At 45.0% G+C, this 19,017-nt stretch overlaps 1 protein-coding gene across 9 annotated transcripts in view; it reads right to left on the bottom strand.

The window, feature by feature from the left end:
* Window positions 1–237: 237 nt before the first annotated feature.
* sycp2l (synaptonemal complex protein 2-like) overlaps window positions 238–19,017 on the bottom strand; it is a 29,036-nt gene continuing 10,256 nt past the window's right edge. For 4 of the 9 annotated variants that reach the window (XM_026180502.1, XM_026180500.1, XM_026180505.1 and 1 more), the window contains 17 exons: window positions 18,590–18,732; window positions 16,729–16,781; window positions 16,598–16,643; window positions 16,410–16,502; window positions 15,313–15,385; window positions 15,066–15,193; window positions 11,734–11,854; window positions 11,569–11,618; window positions 11,437–11,503; window positions 5,207–5,340; window positions 5,082–5,115; window positions 4,193–4,285; window positions 3,957–4,129; window positions 3,788–3,882; window positions 1,218–1,317; window positions 558–604; window positions 238–424 (listed from right to left, as the gene is read on the bottom strand). In XM_026180502.1, coding sequence (XP_026036287.1) covers window positions 370–424; window positions 558–604; window positions 1,218–1,317; window positions 3,788–3,882; window positions 3,957–4,129; window positions 4,193–4,285; window positions 5,082–5,115; window positions 5,207–5,340; window positions 11,437–11,503; window positions 11,569–11,618; window positions 11,734–11,854; window positions 15,066–15,193; window positions 15,313–15,385; window positions 16,410–16,502; window positions 16,598–16,643; window positions 16,729–16,781; window positions 18,590–18,732 — 1,505 coding nt within the window. In that variant the 3' untranslated portion in view covers window positions 238–369. The remainder of the gene's footprint in view (window positions 425–557; window positions 605–1,217; window positions 1,318–3,787; window positions 3,883–3,956; window positions 4,130–4,192; window positions 4,286–5,081; window positions 5,116–5,206; window positions 5,341–11,436; window positions 11,504–11,568; window positions 11,619–11,733; window positions 11,855–15,065; window positions 15,194–15,312; window positions 15,386–16,409; window positions 16,503–16,597; window positions 16,644–16,728; window positions 16,782–18,589; window positions 18,733–19,017) is intronic. The other 5 variants (XM_026180504.1, XM_026180503.1, XM_026180501.1 and 2 more) reach the window with 5 other exon arrangements.

Raw genomic sequence — 19,017 nt, 5'->3', positions numbered from 1 at the left:
GTTTTTAAAGCTAAGTTGAAGACTCACTTGTTCATCCGATCCTACATGTCTTAATTCGCTGCCTTTTAAAAAAAAAAAAAAAAAAAAAAAGAAGTTATTTTTAACTTGTGTTTTTAAACGTGTATTGCTGTGCATCACTTTTATTTATCTCTTTATTTTCAAAGAGGTGTACTTTGTCTGAAAGCACTTTATAAATAAAATCATCATCACTACTACAACAAATAAAAATGAACTCACTGACTTCTGCTCTTTGTTTTTATTTGTTGTCTTCAAATATATTTTGTCCGTATTCTGAGGAGAAACTTAAATACTAAACTTTGTGTTCTAACAAAAGAAACTGAAATGTGTCTCTCAAAGACATATGCTTCTTTACTGGCTGGCTGGATGCTCCACCCCCGCCTCGCCACCCTCCGAAGACTTCAACCTGAGGTGACAAAAAATGAATCCTGAAGATTTAAAGTCTGACAAGTTAAAACTAGTCTGGATCAGTTAAGTGTAAGATTTAAAACAAAACTCAAACTCGATCTTTCCGTGTGAACAGGTGGAATCAGACTGACCTCTGCTGTTGTTCAGCGCAGAAGGAGCTGAGTCGCTGCATCTCAGACTGGAAAAAACAATTTTTGGATCAGGTCTTAAAAATTCAACCTTTGGTTTGGAAGAAGCCACAACTTTTCATCAGCTTATGTTTTTCTTGGTTGTTCAGTGCATGTACTACAGACTCATATATTCCTCAAATACACCTCACTGTCATTAGTAGTAGAAGTAGAGATAAGTTTCTCGGGCCCTGCCCTGTTCCCCACCACCAGTCCTCATTTGGGCCACGGTCACTTTAAGTTGCAGTGAGTTGTCACCACATCACCATGAAATGCTTCCAAAGTGGACGTAGCTTTAGGCCTGCTTTGACAATCTCAATGAAGAGAGCACTACAGATGTGAAAGCAGATGATAGAGTGTCAAGAGAGCAACTTTCAGGAGTGGCAGAGAAATGTGTTTAGAGATAAAGTTAAAGAGGCGAGGCAGAGATGGTTTGGAGATGTGCAGAGGAAATATCTTAACTTTGGGGGTTAAGCTGAGGAGAAATGGAAGCTTATGCATAAATGCTAAACATTTTAAAATAAATTTTCAAACTACAACTTTGCAAATCAGAGGCCGTGATTTAGCACTCAAGTGTTTGAGCATGTACACAGACTGTAGTATTACTGCAGTCTGTTGTAGTACCTGGATCTGAGTGGTTAAGGAGTTCAGGTTTGTTGAGTTTTCTTCAAATTGCTTCACCTGATCAGACACACCCTTTTCCAGCCTTTGTAGCAGCAATAACCTGCAAACACACAAACACACAGCGCTGTTTAGTCTGCTGTAGCTGTTGTTCTTTCAGTCTGTATTATTCTGTTTTTCAATTCAACTTTATTTATACAGCGCCAAATGAGAACAGTTGCCTCAAGGTGCTTTATATTGTAAGGTAGACCCCACAATAATCCATACAGGGCAAAACCCAACAATCATATGAACCCCTATGAGCACTTTGGCAACAGTCGGAAGGAAAAACTCCCTTTTAACAGGAAGAAACATCCGGCAGAACCAGGCTCAGGGAGGGACGGGGCCATCTGCTATGATTGGTTAGGGTGAGAGAAGAAAAACAGGATAAAGACACGATGTGGAAGAGAGAGAGATTAATAACAAGTGTGATTCACCAGAGAGTCCTATTAACCCACGTTGAGTGAGTGAAAGGTGACTCGAAAGGAAAAACTCAATGCATTATGGAAATCCCCCAGAGGGGCCTGAAAACTGAAGGCTCTGCCTCCCATTCTACTTTTAAATACTCTAGGAACAACAAGTAGGCCTGCAGAGCGAGAGCGAAGTGCTCTAATAGGGTGATATGGTACTACAAGGTCATTAAGATGAGATGGGGCCTGATTATTTAAGACCTTATATGTGAGGAGCAGGATTTTGAATTCTGGATTTAACAGGAAGCCAATGAAGGAAAGACAAAACAGGAGAAATATCATATCTCACAGTACAATAATATTGAACGGGATGCATTGTTGTACATGTCATGTCATGTTTCTCAGGTCTTTGTCTGAATTTCTTATGAACATTACTTGTCATGTTCTCATGTTGTTGCTAAGGATTGTCTTATTGCACTGGAGTCACACTGGGTTAAATATTTACACTTGGGTTTTAAGGGGTATTTATTATTTTCTTCACTATTTTATTTACGGGTTGTACGGAAGCCCCAAACGCAATTTCATTGTTCTCTGACAATGACAATAAATAAATAAAATACTAAAATACTAAATATGCTCTCTCTTTCTAGTCCCTGTCAGGACTCTTGCTGCAGCATTTTGGAATAACTGAAGGCTTTTCAGCAAGTTTTTAGGACTTCCTGATAATAATGAATTATAGTCGTCCAGCCTGGAAGTAATAAATGCATGAACTAGTTTTTCAGCGTCACTCTGAGACAGGATATTTCTTACTTCAGAGATGTTGCACAAATGGAAGAAAGCAGTCTTACATATTTGTTTAATATGTGCGTTGAAGGACATGTCCTGGTCAAAAATGACTCCAAGGTTCCTCACAGCGTTACTGGAGGCCAAGGTAATGCCATCCAGATTAAGAAACCATATTTCTAAGATTTTGAGGGCCGAGTACAATAACCTCAGTTTGATCTGAATTAAGAAGCAGAAAGTTAGCGGCCATCCAGGTCTTTATGTCTTTAAGACATTCCTGCAGTTTAACTCATTGGTGTGTGTTATCTGGCTTCATGGACAGATAGAGCTGGGTGTCATCTGCATAGCAGTGTAAATGTATGCTATGTCTTCTAATGATGCTGCCTAAGGGAAGCATGTATAATGTAAACAGAATTGGTCCTAGCACTGAACCCTGTGGAACTCCATAATTAACCTCAGTGTGTGTGAAGAGGACTCTCCATTTACATGTGCAAATTCGAGTCTTTTAGATAGATATAAACCACTGCAGTGCAGTACCTGTAATAACTTCTGTCATTATTCAATGTTATGAGTGTTTGTTCTTTATGTGTGACTCCTCCCACCAGACAATGGCTGTGGGTTTTTCCTTTTCTCTGTCTCTTAGGGATGGACACCTGGGTGTGCCTGCTGAGTTGTTTGGTGGAGTTGGTTCCTGTCCTGGGATTGGATAATTGGTTGATCACCCCCAGTACTTAACCTCCAGCTGAACATCTGTAGGACCAAGGAGCTGGTGGTGGACTTAAGGAGTCAGCACAGAGACTACAAGCCTATTATCATCAATGGAGGTCCAGTGGAGAGTGTGCAGTCCTTCAAGTACATCGGTGACCACATCTCCTCAGACTTGACATGGTCTGCCCACATTCAGGTCCAGACCAAAACAAAAAAACAAAAAACTAGGCAGCACATGTATCATCTCCGACAACTGAGGAAGTTCAGTTTCTCTCCAGGGATCCTCAGGACTTCCTAAACAATTAAATTGGCTACAGAAAAACACCATTGTGTGTTGTAACAGGAACAGAAAGTGATATTCTACCATAGAGGGAGTGAACACCCGGTGACAGCCTGCCTAAGCTTGTTCAGATTTTTATAATATTATAGTTTTAGTTGTAAAATCAGTTGCTCTGCTAGCAGTACAGCTGTGCATGTTTATGAACATGCTCATAGCTCGATAGATGAACCCCTGAGTTGTCTAATCAAGTAGAAAACTAACTTCTTGTGAGTGATGATGTAAAAATAAGAAGTCAAAAGAGATCCTGGGTATGGAGAAGTGGATTCTGGGGAAAGGGATGGTGTATGCTGTACCTGTGTTGATGTAGAGCCATGAGCAGGGCGGACACATGTTGTTGTTGCTCCTTTAGCGAAAGAAGAATTTCAGTTTCAACTTTCTGCCAGTGGCCCTGAAATTTGAGTTACTGATTATCTAATCACAGCCAATAATAAAACCAATAATCAATAAGATGTGGTTACTGACAGTGAAGTGTTCCTCCAGCTGTGCTCTGAAGGTTTTGATGGAAGCTGTGATACCATACATCAGGTCTGACTCTGTCACTGCTCTCAGCTCACAAGTCTCACTGTCCACAGGTGGTCCCGCCTCCTCTGTTAACAGCCCCAGCTCTTCAGGTGAGCGGTCTATAACCAGGTGAGCTGGAGCAAGATTATCAATCATTTTAACTTCAGGCAAACTGTGTGAAAAGTATAAGAATTTACCTGTCGACAGTGGTTTAGATCCTTCTCCCTCTTGTTGAAACGCTGCCCTTCTCTTGTGGACCAACTCACCCTCAGTTTGATCTGACAGGTAACCTAAATACAGGAACAGGTAACAGGTAACCTAAATAGATAAATGTATAAAACCCTTTATACACTGAACAAAAATATAAACGCAACACTTTTGTTTTTGCTCCCATTCCCCATGGGATGGACGTAGAGACCTAAAATTCATTCCAGATACACAATATAACCATCCCTCCCAAACAGTGGTCACAAATCAGTCCAAATGTGTGGTAGTGGGCACATCTGCTATATTGAGATAATCCATCCCACCTCACAGGTGTGCCACATCAGGATGCTGATCTGACATCATGAGTAGTGCACAGGTGTACCTCAGACTGCCCACAACAAAAGGCCACCCTGGAATGTGCAGGTCTGTGCACTACTCATGATGTCAGATCAGCATCCTGATGTGGCACACCTGTGAGGTGGGATGGATTATCTCAATATAGCAGATGTGCCCACTACCACACATTTGGACTGATTTGTGACCACTGTTTGGGAGGGATGGTTATATTGTGTATCTGGAATGAATTTTAGGTCTCTACGTCCATCCCATGGGGAATGGGAGCAAAAACAAAAGTGTTGCATTTATATTTTTGTTCAGTGTATAAAAAGAGTCTTCAGGTTGTGAGTAAAAAAAAAAGAAAGAAAAAAAAAAGAAATTATCAGCTAAAATGAGTCATGTGGGTTTGGTCATTCTTTTTGCTGTCAGTGTTTTTCTGTTACATTTCTCACAGGTCTGCAAAAACAAATGATTAAAAAGGTGTTTCAGATGTCATGAAAGTCAGTTTGGAAGTGACAAATGTGGAGGCTGAGAAGAGCACACCTGAGTCTGGAGCTTTTCTTTTCCTGAACACTTCCTGCAGGAAGAAACAGGAAACTGATAAAAACAAAACAAAAAAAAAAAAGAAGGAACAATGGATCTGAAAAGAACTATCAAAGGACATGAACCTGCTCCAAAGGGAAGCTGCTTTCTTCAAAGTCCTGGGAGACCTGTAGCTCCACCCCTTTAGGGTCATCTGACACCGGTTCTATTGCATCTGGCAGGTGAGTTTCAACAGTGACGTCGCTGACAGTATGAAAACCTGAAATAGAAAACAAAAAACAGACCTGTAGAGGACAGGAGATCATTACAGTTCTTCCTGTTCAGAGAGGTTCATTTATTTTCCTATAGATGGGACTGGCCTTTAGCAAAGCACAATATTATCCACAGTTAAGCCTATTCAAATGGCAGCCCACGGGCCACATGCAGCCCAGAAGCAACCTGTGAGTGGCCCCGTCTGTGGTCGTGGAAGAAACGCAAAAAAAAATTAATTTAAAAAAATTAAAAATTGAAATTCCTACAGCATAGTGTAGACTGAATGAAACACTCCTAGTAGCCTAGCAATATTTAACCCACAATGCACTGTGACGTAAACATATTAAATAATCATCGTAATATAGGATGCGACAACAGCATGTCTTTCTCAGTCCAAACGCGTAAAATTGACAATGAAAACCTTTCGGTTTAACCCTGCCTGGACTGACAAGTACTTAATCATTTTACCGCCAAATCCAAACACCAAACCTATGTGTTTAATTTGCCGTGAGTGTGTGAAGGCAACACAATGATAAACACCAGACTTCCTATACAAACTTTCCAGAGCGATCGAAGGAGAGGGCTGCAAAAGCACAGTTTAATTGCGAGTTTAACTGCATCTTACAACCGGAGTTGCACTACGATGATGAGGGTCCTGCACAGCCCAAGAGACATGCAGCAGCTTCCCTTCATGTTTGCTGGATCTTGGTGAAAAAGAAAAGGCCTTTCACAGATTCTGAAACAGTGAAATACTGCATGCTGGCCGTGGTGGATGTGGTGATAAATGATGAAAAAATTAAAGTGAGTGTGACATCTGCTATTAAAAACCTGTCACACAGTTCAAATATTCATAGAGTTGAAGTTCTGGCATCAGACGAGTTCGAAGTGCTGTTAGATGACCTGAAGAAAACTGATGCCTATAGCAGGAGATGGGTTCACAGACAGAACTGATAATGCACAGTTGTGCATATATGTCCGTTTTTTTGATGGCAAATTGCTAGGCTTACTACCACTAAAGGGACACACAGCTGGCGAAATAATGCTTGAGAAGATTTCAGCTTTTTTTGAGGAAAGTGGTCTGGATTTGAAACTTGTCTGTATACTTGTGACGGAGGAGGCTCCATCCATGGCAGGAGAAGTGAGTGCTTTGGCAGCACGGTGGTTGGCTGTTGAACAAGATGGCGCGGCCACGTCCAGACGCCTTCCTGACCGCTCCGCTCCGACTATCCACTTTTCTTGTTTTTTACCTATTTTTTGCTCTGGTTTACATCCCAAAATCCTCTAGTCTTATAGTATACGACAGCGGATCACTTGTAAACATCGGTGCCAAGGTTGCACATCTAATCTTGGCCACTTTTAAACCTGACCCTTCCTGGCCGCCAGAGATTCTACGCGGCGCGGAGAACAACAAAGGACGGGCCGCTCATCCGAGGCACAGAACAAAGAAGCGCCGGGGAAAACGCGCTGGTATTAGGAACAGACTGAGACAGCAGGCGCATCGCGCACCACTGCCCAGTATCCTACTGGCCAATGTACAATCCATGGAGAACAAGCTCGATGACCTAAGAGCATGGGTCACCTTCCAACGTGACATGAGGGACTGCAACATTCTGTGCTTCACGGAGACATGGCTGACCCCCACCATGCCGGACCAGGCCGTAACTCCGTCGGATTCATTCTTTGTGCTCCGCGTGGACAGAACGGCAGAGTCGAACAAAACCAAAGGTGGGGGAGTGTGTTTCATGATAAACAGAAAGTGGTGTGATGCCATGAGCATTTCTACTCTCTCCAGCGGCTGCTCGCCACATCTGGAGTTCCTGAGCATTAAGTGCCGCCCTTTCTATCTGCCCCGTGAGTTCACCTCAGTCATCGCCACGGCGGTCTACATCCCACCCCAAGCGGACACAGGTATGGCTTTGTCCGAATTACATGATGTGCTGAGCTCGCTTCAAAACAAGGACCCGGGCGCAGCAGGAGACTTTAACAAAGCGAACCTCAGACAAGTCATGCCAAACTTTTACCAGCATGTCTCGTGTCCAACGAGAGGGGATCGGATTTTGGATCACTGCTACACGCCATACAAGCAGGGCTACAAAGCTGTCTCACACCCGGCTTTTGGGAAGTCTGACCACAACGCCATCTTCCTCATTCCCCAGTATAAACAAAGCATACAGAGGGAAGACGTGACCAAGAGGGAGGTAAAACGGTGGACTGCCCAATCAGAAGCTACGCTACAGGACGCACTCAACGACGTCGACTGGGACATGTTCAGAGCATGCGCAGTCAACATCAACGAGTTTACGGAAGTAGCAGTATGCTTCGTCAATATGCTAGCGGAGGAGATTATCCCCACTGCCAGAGTCACCACATTCCCAAACCAGAAACCGTGGATGGACAGATCGATCCGCACTGCAGTAAACGCCAGGACCGCCTCCTACAACGCGGGTCTCGCCACTGGCGATATGAGCGCCTACAAAGCGGCCTCATACGGCGTGCGGCGCGCGGTGAGAGATGCCAAACGCCGGTACCGGGAACGTGTGGAGTCCCGCTTCCACCAGGGCGACACACGGAGTATGTGGCACGGACTACGCACCATTACGGACTACAAAGCCAGGGACACTGCGCCGATCAACGCCGACTCTGCATTCACCAACGAGCTGAATCGGTTCTACGCCCGTTTCGAGGTTAGCCAGGCGGCTAATGCTATCTACCGCCTGACTACCGAGGACAGTGACGTCATCAGCGAGAGACCGGTGACCAGCATCGCAGAGCATGACGTCCGAGCGGCACTGAGGAGAGTGAACACAAGGAAAGCGGCGGGGCCAGACGGCATCACCGGCTGTCTGCTGTGCTGCTGTGCTGACCAGCTAGCAGGTGTGTTCACTTACATCTTCAACGAGTCCCTGGCGAAGTCTGTGGTCCCCACATGTTTCAAAAGATCCACCATCATCCCCGTGCCCAAGAACAGCAAACCCTCATCCCTGAACGATTACCGGCCAGTTGCACTGACCTCTGTAGTAATGAAGGTGTTTGAGAGGCTGCTGAAGAACATCATCTCCTCCTCCATCCCAGACACCACAGATCCGCTGCAGTTCGCCTACAGATCCAACAGATCCACAGAGGATGCCATCGCCCACGTCCTACACACCACTCTCAGCCACGTGGACAAGAAACAGGGTAACTATGTGCGAATGCTGTTTGTTGATTACAGTTCAGCGTTTAACACAATAGTGCCCTGCAGACTGTTCACAAAGCTGAGGGATCTGGGACTTAACAGCCGTCTGTGTGCATGGGTGTTGGACTTCCTCACTGGCAGAACTCAGGTGGTGAGGGTGGGCAGGTGCTTCTCCAACAGCATCACCATCAACACAGGAGCACCTCAGGGATGTGTCCTCTCGCCACTGCTCTACTCCCTCTACACTTCAGACTGTGTGGCCACCCATGGCTCCAACACCATTGTGAAGTTTGCTGACGACACAGTGGTGTTGGGTGCCATCTCCAACAACGATGAGGCGGCCTACATGGATGAAGTGAAGAATCTGGCATCGTGGTGCCAGGACAACCACCTCCAGCTGAACGTCAGCAAGACCAAGGAGCTGGTGGTGGACTTCAGAAGGGGTCAGCACAGAGACTACAAGCCCATCATCATCAATGGAGCTCCAGTGGAGAGGGTGCAGTCCTTCAAGTATCTTGGTGTCCACATCTCCTCAGACCTGACATGGGCTGCCCACATTCAGGTCCAGACCAAAAAGGCTAGGCAGCGCCTGTATCACCTACGACAACTGAGGAAGTTCAGGGTCTCTCCAAAGATCCTCAGGATTTTCTATACAGGCGCTGTGGAGAGCATCCTCACACAGAACATGACATCGTGGTTTGGGAACAGCTGTGTGAAGGACCAAAAAGCTCTCCAGAGAGTGATCCGTACAGCAGAACGCTGCTGCAGGATTGCTCTCCCCCCGCTTCAGGACACCTACACCAGGAGATGCCAGACTAGAGCAGCGCAGATACTGAAGGACCCGTCCCATCCTGGCAACAAACTGTTCCAACTTCTGCAATCTGGTAGAAGGTTCCGCATCATCCGGGCAAGGACAGAGAGACTCAAGAGGAGCTTCTATCCCCAAACCATCCGTGCCCTAAACACACACACCCGCCCTCTCACATCATCTATAACTGACTGAGACAGGACTCTTCCAGACACTAAACCAAGGCACAATGTACATTTCAATTCCTTTAACTTTAATATGTTTATATTGTCTATCCTGTAAAATAGTCAGATGTCTATTCATATTAATGTACAGAATTCACCTGCTTGCTGCTACTGCACATTCACCCAGTGTATATACTATATACACACACTATATATATTCAAATCAAATCAAATCACTTTTATTGTCACATCACATGTGCAGGTACATTGGTACAGCACATGTGAGTGAAATTCTTGTGTGCGAGCTTCACAAGCAACAGAGTTGTGCAAAATACAATAATGTAAACAAGCAAAATACAAGAATGGCTACATCTGAAACTAATAAATATATGTACAATATATAATAGTATATGCATTTCTGGATGTGTATACTAAATATTTTGTGTGTGTGTGTGTGTGTGTGTGTGTGTGTGTGTGTGTGTGTACACACATATTTTACAAATTAAATAGAGTAAACAATAAATAAAATATATAAAATAAAATATACAGAGTGTAGACATGTGCAAAACAGTGGCGTTACTGTACAGTATGGAGTGCATAATGTTAAAGTTCTAGTAGTGAAGCTGAGGTGTCTATGAAGTGTTCAGCAGTCTGATGGCCTGATGGAAGAAGCTGTCTCTCAGTCTGCTGGTACGGGACCGGATGCTGCAGAACCTCCTTCCTGATGGAAGCAGTCTGAACAGTTTATGGCTGGGGTGACTGGAGTCCTTGATGATCCTCCCCGCTTTCCTCAGGCACCGCTTCCTGTAGATGTCTTGGAGGGAGGGAAGCTCACCTCCAATTATCTGTTCAGAGCACTGCACTACTCGCTGGAGAGCTTTGCGGTTGTAGGCGGTGCTGTTGCCATACCAGGTGGTGATGCATCCAGTGAGGATGCTCTCAATGGCACAGTGATAGAAGGTCCTGAGGATGCGGGGGCTCATGCCGAATCTTTTCAGTCTCCTGAGAAAGAAGAGGCGCTGCTGCGCCTTCTTCACTGTTTTGTTTGTGTGTACTGACCACGTAAGATCCTCAACCAGATGTACACCAAGGAACCGGAAGCTGCTCACTCTCTCCACAGCAGCGCCGTTGATGGTGATGGGGGTGTGTACTTCTCTGCATCTCCGGAAGTCCACTATCAACTCCTTTTTTGCACATGTCGAGGAGCGTGTCAGGCTACATTTCACTGTGTGTTATACTTGTATAACTATGCATGTGACAAATAAAGAACCTTGAACCTTGCACTGCATTGTTCATCAGACTGTGTTGTACACAAAACTAAGTGCGGAGCTCAAAACCACAATGGACAGCGTCATGGCTGCAGTTTATTTTATTCGCTCAACATCAAGCCTCCAGCACTGCTTATTCCGCATGCTGCTCGCAGAAAAGTCTGCTGAGCACCATAACCTGCTGTTGCACAACGATGCCAGGTGGCTGTCCAAAGCCAGGGCACTGGAGCATTTCTGTGATGTCAAAGAGGAGATCACAGCAGGCAAAAAAAAGCAGAAACTGCAGATGTGACCATTGTCCTTTAAAATGTGTCTGTTTCAGCAAAATATTTATTTTGAAAGGGAATTTTCAAAATGTTTTGTTTTTTTATTTCAAATGTGCAAAGAGTTTAGTTAGAGCTCCCCTTTTTAATGGCCCTTTTTTGTGAGCGGTCACCAGATTCACAGGGAAAAAAAAAAAGAATAAACATTACTTGTTTTTCACTTGTGTGGGTTTGAAATGGATCATGATCTGCTGCTTACTGACTGCAACAAAAGATCAGTTCCTCGGTTTCAAAATCTTTCCCAACGATTGAGTTGAATAGCCGTGATTCACAGTGATAAACCACTGAGACGTTCATTTGTTTAGATCTTTACAGTAACTCTAAACTTCGAAATAACCCGGGGCTTAAAGAAGAAGCTAACTTACTGTGACATCCAGACGTCGTGTGTCTGATTTGATCAAACAGGACCTCCGCTGCACTTCTGGCTGCAGGCTAAAAGCAGAACCCTGAAGGTTAGACATCAGAAACAAACTTTATTTGTTGGCGATTGTTGTTACCTTGGATACAGTGGAGTCGTCTTCACTGCTCGGAGACGACAGAGGTAAAACTATGGAAGGAGAAAGGTTAGTTAATTTGTAACGATAACACAATGAAAGCCATCTCCCTCTGATGATGGTGCGGTGATAACAATTATGTACAAGTTCAATGAAGATGTGACTCACTCTTAAGCTGGCTCTTACTTGGCGCCTTCTTATGGCCATACGCTCGTCTGCCATGTTTGTTTGTAGTCGAGGCCTGGGCTGTACCGCCTGGATCTTTGACATGTGGGGTATTCTGCACTTTCTGTCAGAGTGGGACATCATCAACATGAAATAGACAGACTAATATTAATTCCACACAGGAAATTTACTTGTTACATCAAGAGACCGGAAGACAAAATAATAATAATAATAATAATAATAATAATAATAATAATAATAATAATAATAATAATAATAGATTGGATTTATATAGCGCTTTTCAAGGCACCCAAAGCGCTTTACAATACCACTATTCATTCACTCTCACATTCATACACTGGTGGAGGCAAGCTACAGTTGTAGCCACAGCTGCCCTGGGGCAGACTGACAGAAGCCAGGCTGCCATATCGCGCCATCGGCCCCTCTGGCCAACACCAGTAGGCAGTAGGGTAAAGTGTCTTGCCCAAGGACACAACGACCAGGACCTCACTAGAGCCCAGGGATCGAACCGGTGACCTTCCGGTTACAGATGCGATTCCCAACCCCCTGAGCCATGGTCGCCCCCGAAAATAAATTCGTGATTACTAGAAAAACTTAATAGAACAAACAGTGTGCAATAAAGCTAAACACTATAATACTTACAAATGGATGCTATTTACAGTAAATAAAGTCTGAATATTTTTGCAGACAGCTATCACAGCTGTGTACTGCAGTCTGCTGTGGGGATGAAGGGCCTACGACCCTGCTCCTACACCGTGACTAACAGCCCACTGCTGAAGGAGCTGTTCAGGGCCTCCACAGTCTCATGCAGGGGGTGACCAGTGTTGTCCATAATGAACAAGGCCCAGCATCTCTATGGGGTCTGGAGGACTGTCCAGGATAGAGCTTGCCTTCTTCACCTATTAATCTGTTGCTCTCCATCTCTCCCTTGCCTCCCCAGCAGACAACTGCATAAAAGATAGCTGAAGCCATCACAGTGTAATAAACACTCTTCACTAATATCCTGCACATGCCTGTCTAGCACATGGAGCCCACTTTAAAACAGCTTGTACAGTGCGTGAGCGTTGTGTGTCCAGTTTATTGTTAAGGTGAAGTACCCAGGGATCTTTACCTGTCCCAACCCTGATGTCCAAACAGGTTTGAACAGACACTCCACTCCCCCAGCCCAATCATCTCTTTTGCAAACCCCCGCGTCTTCGACAAATGTCAGCTTTTGTTCCCATGATTTCACACCTCTCAGCCCTCACCCACTCTTCTGCTACACAAGACTCCATCTCACAGCTCCCCTCCTCCACCACCATCCTGTCCCTGTCAGTACTTCAGGCAAGGAATGGCTCAAGGTCAAGGTGAGAAAGGCTGCAGGTCTGGATGGCATCAGCTCCAGGCTCCTGAGGAGCTGTGCAGACCAATTGTGTGGCATCCTGGCATACATGTTCAGCACGAGCAGGGGAAGCTCCACAGCTGTGGAGTGGTACTAGTACTGAAGACCACACATCCTGGATGGACCTCAACAGCTGATGAAGACCCTTGAGAGGTTGGTACTCAAACATCTTCGCCCTCTGACGTCTTAATTGGATCTGCTGCAGTTGGCCTACGACCCTAGCACTGGGCTAGATGATGCCAACATCTACCTCCTGCACCAAGCTCTGACTCACTGGAGTCTGCAAGCAGTATGGGGATCATTTTCTTTAATTTCTCAAGTTCTTTTGGGGGGGGGGGGGGGGGGGGGTGTTTTTGTTTTTTTTTATTATTCATCTTCTCTAGTGGTTGTTATGCTGGATGCTGGTTATGCAGGTTAGATTGGTAAAACAAAAGGAATGCAGAGAAATAGAAATAAAAGAAAAGGGTGAAGTAAACAGAGTTCTCTAACAAAGCTCACTCATATGATACACAGCACCTAAAGACAAAACAGAGGGGGCACACAAACAAATATACAGCTTGTGTGTGTGTGTGTGTGTGTGTGTGTGTGTGTGTGTGTGTTCAGTGATTTAAAAATCATTGTGAGGCTGCAATCAAGAAACCCTTCTGAGACCCAGCAACCAGACCAATCCTCTACCCTTAATAACAAAGGGATGTAGATGCAGCGAGCCCTAGATCCAGGCCTGTCCACCTACACCTTCTGAAGCGTGGATGGGCAGGTGGCCCCGTGCTCTGCAGTGATCCCGGGTGCAGTGTACTCGCCCCCACAAAGATGTTGGGGACTCCCTGGAAAGAGAGAGGTTCAGTAAGCACCGCCAGTTCTCACACCCTGCCACAGGGCAAGAAAGAACGGACCAGTGTTGAGTGCAGCACCAAACTGGAGGCCAGCACCCTTCCTCCCCACCACAGCGAGTACTCCAGCTCAACCTCTCAAAGCACCAGCACATCACTCAACCGACAGTGAAGACAGAAGAACAAGACAAACTAGCCTGAATTGGAGACGAGCCACAGCACCAGCTCCCCCAAGCCATCTAAACTGCTCCCTCTCCTGAACATGTGAGGACGACAACAGACCCCCCACACTGACACCAGTGAACATTCAGGGAACGGACCTGTACCTGGGTGTTCACCTGAACAATAAACTGGACTGGAGTCCCAACACTGACGTTATTTACAGTATGGGTCAGAGCAGACTCCACCTGCTGAGGACAACAAGATCTTTTCAGGAGCATACCCTGCACTCCAAGACCTCTGTTGTGGCCTCGGCCATCATCTATGGTGTTGTCTGTTGGAACAGCAGCTTCTCTACAGCTGAGAGGAAGCAGTTGGATAAGCTCCATACGAGGCCAGCTCTGTCCAAGGATGCCCCCAGTGCAGGTAGTAGGAGACAGAAGAACTCCAATGTCTCCCAACCCGTGCATGAAGCTGTTGCAGAACTGGAGAGCCCCTTCAGTGACAGACTGCCGCATCCACAGTACACAAAGAAGCGTTATGGCAGGTCCTTCCTCCCAGCAGCTGTTAGACTTTTATAACCATTGATGCAGCTTCTCATAACACCGAGAAATCAAACAAAAAATAAAACCATGGCTCAGGTACAAATTCAAGTCTGAAGAGAGACCGGTTATCAGAAGAGAAGCACTGACAGATTTAAACTACCTGTGTCACCTGTCTAAGACACGCAGACTGCAGATCTGATGATACAATTACAAATATTGATCCTTGACCAGCAGTCATCAAAACCTTTTTGTTCAAACATGGTAGGGGTTTTTGTTTTGTTTGTTTTTTTACAGGAAAAACTGATTAGAAGTCCAATAACAGAACAGTCATCACTGTCTTTGCGAGTTGGCGAGACAGAGCGGCAGGCTGACAGGACAGGTGGTGAGACAAACCATTACCATGAACACTCTCCCAGCTGCCTCTTCCAGTTCTTTGTGGTGTTTGGAGTTGAAGGTCAGCTCCACTGTCTGGCCTCTGACATTGTGGTGCATGATGGGATTGTTCAGCCAGAAACTGAGGACCGTCTCTTCCCCAGGGCATCATGGGAAAAACAGAATTGTCCAATTCATGCTCTGGTCCTACTTATACATGATCTAACATACCTGAATGCTTCAACATGCTGGATTTTAGGGTTAAAGTTCTGACCATTCTGTTTGACCTGCAGACTGTAATGATCCACCTCCTCCTTCGGCACATGAATGGATCCCCACAGGAAACCCTGAACAAAAACATAACCAGAACACAGCAGGAGAAAAATGTGAATATGCAGCCAAACTCAGTGTCCAACTAAAACTTCAAGGCAGTTGTTCCCTTTGGTGCTTTTAAACAAAACCTTATTGCATTATTTGACACAACATTTTATTTGAGGGTGCCTTTCAGAAACCCAAGGTCACCTTACAAAGCAAAAAATGAAAGGGGCAATAATTATAAAACAAGTTATCCATCCATCCACTTCTCTTTTTCAGAGTTGTGGGGGGCGCTGGAGCCTATCCCAGCTGTCATAGGGCAATAGGCGGGGTACACCCTGGACAGGTCGCCAGTCTGTCGCAGGGCTAACACACACAGACATCCATTCACACTCACATTCACTCCCACATTCATACCTATGGACAATTTAGTTTAATCAATTAACCTATCCCCACAAACTGCATGTCTTTGGACGGTGGAAGGAAGCCGGAGTACCTGGGAGAACATGCAAACTACACACAGAAAGACCCCGGCCTGATGGTGAAATTGAACTCAGGACCTTCTTGGTGTGCAGCAACAGTGCTAACCAGTGTGCTGCCCATAAAATAAGTTAAAATTGCAAAACAGAACTTGACAACAGATAAAAATCAGCAAAAAAGTGAATAAGCCAGTTTGAACAGATGGGTTTTGAACTGTGACTTAAATATAGGAAGAGAGTCTACATTTCTTATGGCTGGAGGAACAGAGATCCAGAACCGAGGAGCAGAGCAACTGAAGGCTCCCCATAGTGGTAAGACGAGGAGAAGGAACAACTTGAATGGCAGACGAGGATCTGAGAGGCGGGAAACAGTGTTGGAATGAAGTAGATCACAGAGATAAGGAGCAGATTTATGGATACACTTCCAAGTGAGAAGTAAGATTTTAGAGTTTATCCTGGCTTCTATTGGCAACCAGTGAAGCTGCCGAAGAATTGAATACAGCTTATCAAGCAAGCCCCCCAAAACAACCTAAAGTCTGTCAGTTCTACAGTAAAACTTCATAGTATGGAGTACTACCTGAGGCTCATCAATGAAGAAGCTGACACATCCTGAGCCCGTGTTAAAGTCTATCCAGAACTCATCTAGTTTCTCATCTTTTGGACGAAAGAGCTGCACAAGAAAACATACAGAGTCTGAATACAAATGCCAAAAAAAATTACGTCCTTTTTAAAAAAAATTTATTTTTCAAAGGGTGAAAAATGTACCTGAGTGGAACTGAGAAAGGCACGGAGGCAGGGAATAGTGTAGACGCTGAGAGACAGAACACAGGTAACTACTGTGATCAGAGTTCTCCGATTTACTTTATATTAATAAATATTTAAATATGGTTCATCACCTCCCCTGGTTTCCATGGTAGCAGTTGACAAAATTCAAGAATCGTCTGCAGTCCTGCACAGTGAGACAGATGGCTGACTTACTTCATAAAAAAATTAAAAACCTGTATAAAGACAGTTAAGCCAGTTTCCCAGATATGCGGTTCAGTTGGCGTCATCGATCCACGACGTGATGAGACCCTGTTGGTTTATCCCAACCTCACCTGTGGTCACAAGCCGTGGCATGGACTAAAAGACACAGAAAATAGCTTCCTCTGGCTCTTCCTTGAGATGGGGTGAGGACTTTGGTCATTTAGGAGGGGTAGAACTGCTGCTGCTCCACATCAAAAGTGACATCTCCTCGGTGAGGTATTGCAGGAATGGAGGTCCAGGCTAGACCCAGGACATGCTGGTTAGATTAGAGCAATTGGCTGTCTGGTTGGGTTTTTATTGAAATTATTTTCTAGACTCCACCTCTCTGGGAACATCTTAGGCTCTCTGAGGAATGGAGGCCCATCTCACCTCACCACACTCCCTGCCAGTGGCTGATGCCCTCAGACGTTGGTGTGTTTGTGGTTCTTGGTGTCTGGGGCCGAGAGCTCATGTATGTACCGATTCATGGCCGATTGGCGGGCCCTGGCGCCTGTGGCCCAGGTGGGCCTCTTCCGGGGGATAGGGTGCCCTCAGGCCTGTGGGCATGGGGCTCGGTCCTCTCTGGCACAGCTGGCTGCCGGCAAAGCATGCGGGCACGTCACAGCAACCCCCTCTGGCCTTTGCTCCGTGGCTGCTGGGTGACCTCTCGTTTGGGGCTCTCCTCAGCTCTTCCCAGGAGGGTGGCACGGTTGCCCCCCTGGTGGTCCTCCTTGGGTTCTTGTACTCTGGGACCTGGATCTCCTCCATACTTGCTATATGCCCTGGGGGACGGGGCTATGGCTCCCCACACTCCCTAGCAGACCATTACATGGAGAAACCTTTTGAATACAAGTGTGCTGATCCACACAGGTGTGCACACAGACACAAACTACACCTTTCTTGGCTGCTGCCTCAAAGCACATTGTGCACTGTTGAGCTTGCGTACTGCACAATAACATGTAATATTTAGTATCTACTGTTAGCTAGTTTATTGTGATGGTGCTGTATTTATTATGTTGCTCTTTTTTGTTTGTTTTTTAATTATAATAAAAGGTTTACCAATTGGACCAATATGGCAAGGCCATGATGATCCAATTGGTAAACTAAATCCGCTTGGCATCTTTTTTGGCCTTCAGACATCAATTCTGACGCCTAAGATCCAAACGGGACAGGCAAAAAAGACAAACAAACAAAAAAACAAAACAGAAAATAAATTATTTTCTACTGTGGCCAAAATGACCTTGGTTCACTTTAGTCAGTTCAGTTTTATTTGTATAGGACCAAATAACAACAGTTGCCTTAAGGTGTTTTATCAAATGACTCTTGCACAAATAATGTTTATGTGAAACACGGAAAACAGTGATGCCAGAATGATAGCTGGCTAATAAGCTGTTACATTAATGCTGCATGTTTAGCCTAAAAGCTTCAAGTTATATTAGAGAAGATTGTTGTTTGTTTGTTTTTTTAATATACAAATTGTCAGAAAAAAAAAACATTTTTTTCCCTTCAAGATCACATTAATGAAATACTAATAATGCTTTGTGGATGTACTTGTTTTTAGGGTATGAATCCAGTCCAATCTTGTGGCTGACCCGAGGTAGACTTGGAGAAAATTTAAAGATTCACTTTGATTACTCAGAAGGTTCAATACAGGCTTAACAACCTGAACTGTGTGTGTTGTGTTCATCACACTGTGGAATTTAAACAGAAAGCTTGGAAATGACATACAGAGTGAGACAGCTGAGAACTCACCGACTCAAAATCAGCATCTCTGATGTCACAGAAAGCCATGCTGATGTCAGGGATGGAGAACCACTGACTGGCTTTCTGCATGCGGTCTCTGCGTGGAGTCATGCGACACAGAGCTTCTGACAGGCTGACCTGCAGCTCATAGTCTGAAACGGAGAACTACAAACGTGGCTGTCTGTAATAACACTTTTATTCTAGGCCCTTTCCTGTTTACGGGCTTCCTGTCTAACATAGAGGTGACAAACATGACGCTTCTATATATTCACTGCTAACAGCACTGAGGGGACGGTGTGCTCAGGTGTTCCAAGTGCAGAGTCAAGACTCGGCTCTAAACTCTTCTGTTCACACTCATGAGACTTCCTCAGGACATCGTTTAACCACAGCGATTCTAAATATCCGTAAAGCATTATGACAGGTGAAGAGAAAACAAT

Source organism: Astatotilapia calliptera, chromosome 9 (genome assembly GCF_900246225.1).
Source record: "Astatotilapia calliptera chromosome 9, fAstCal1.2, whole genome shotgun sequence".
NCBI classification, from domain to species: Eukaryota; Metazoa; Chordata; class Actinopteri; order Cichliformes; family Cichlidae; genus Astatotilapia; species Astatotilapia calliptera.
This window is presented reverse-complemented; position numbering and strand designations above follow the sequence as displayed.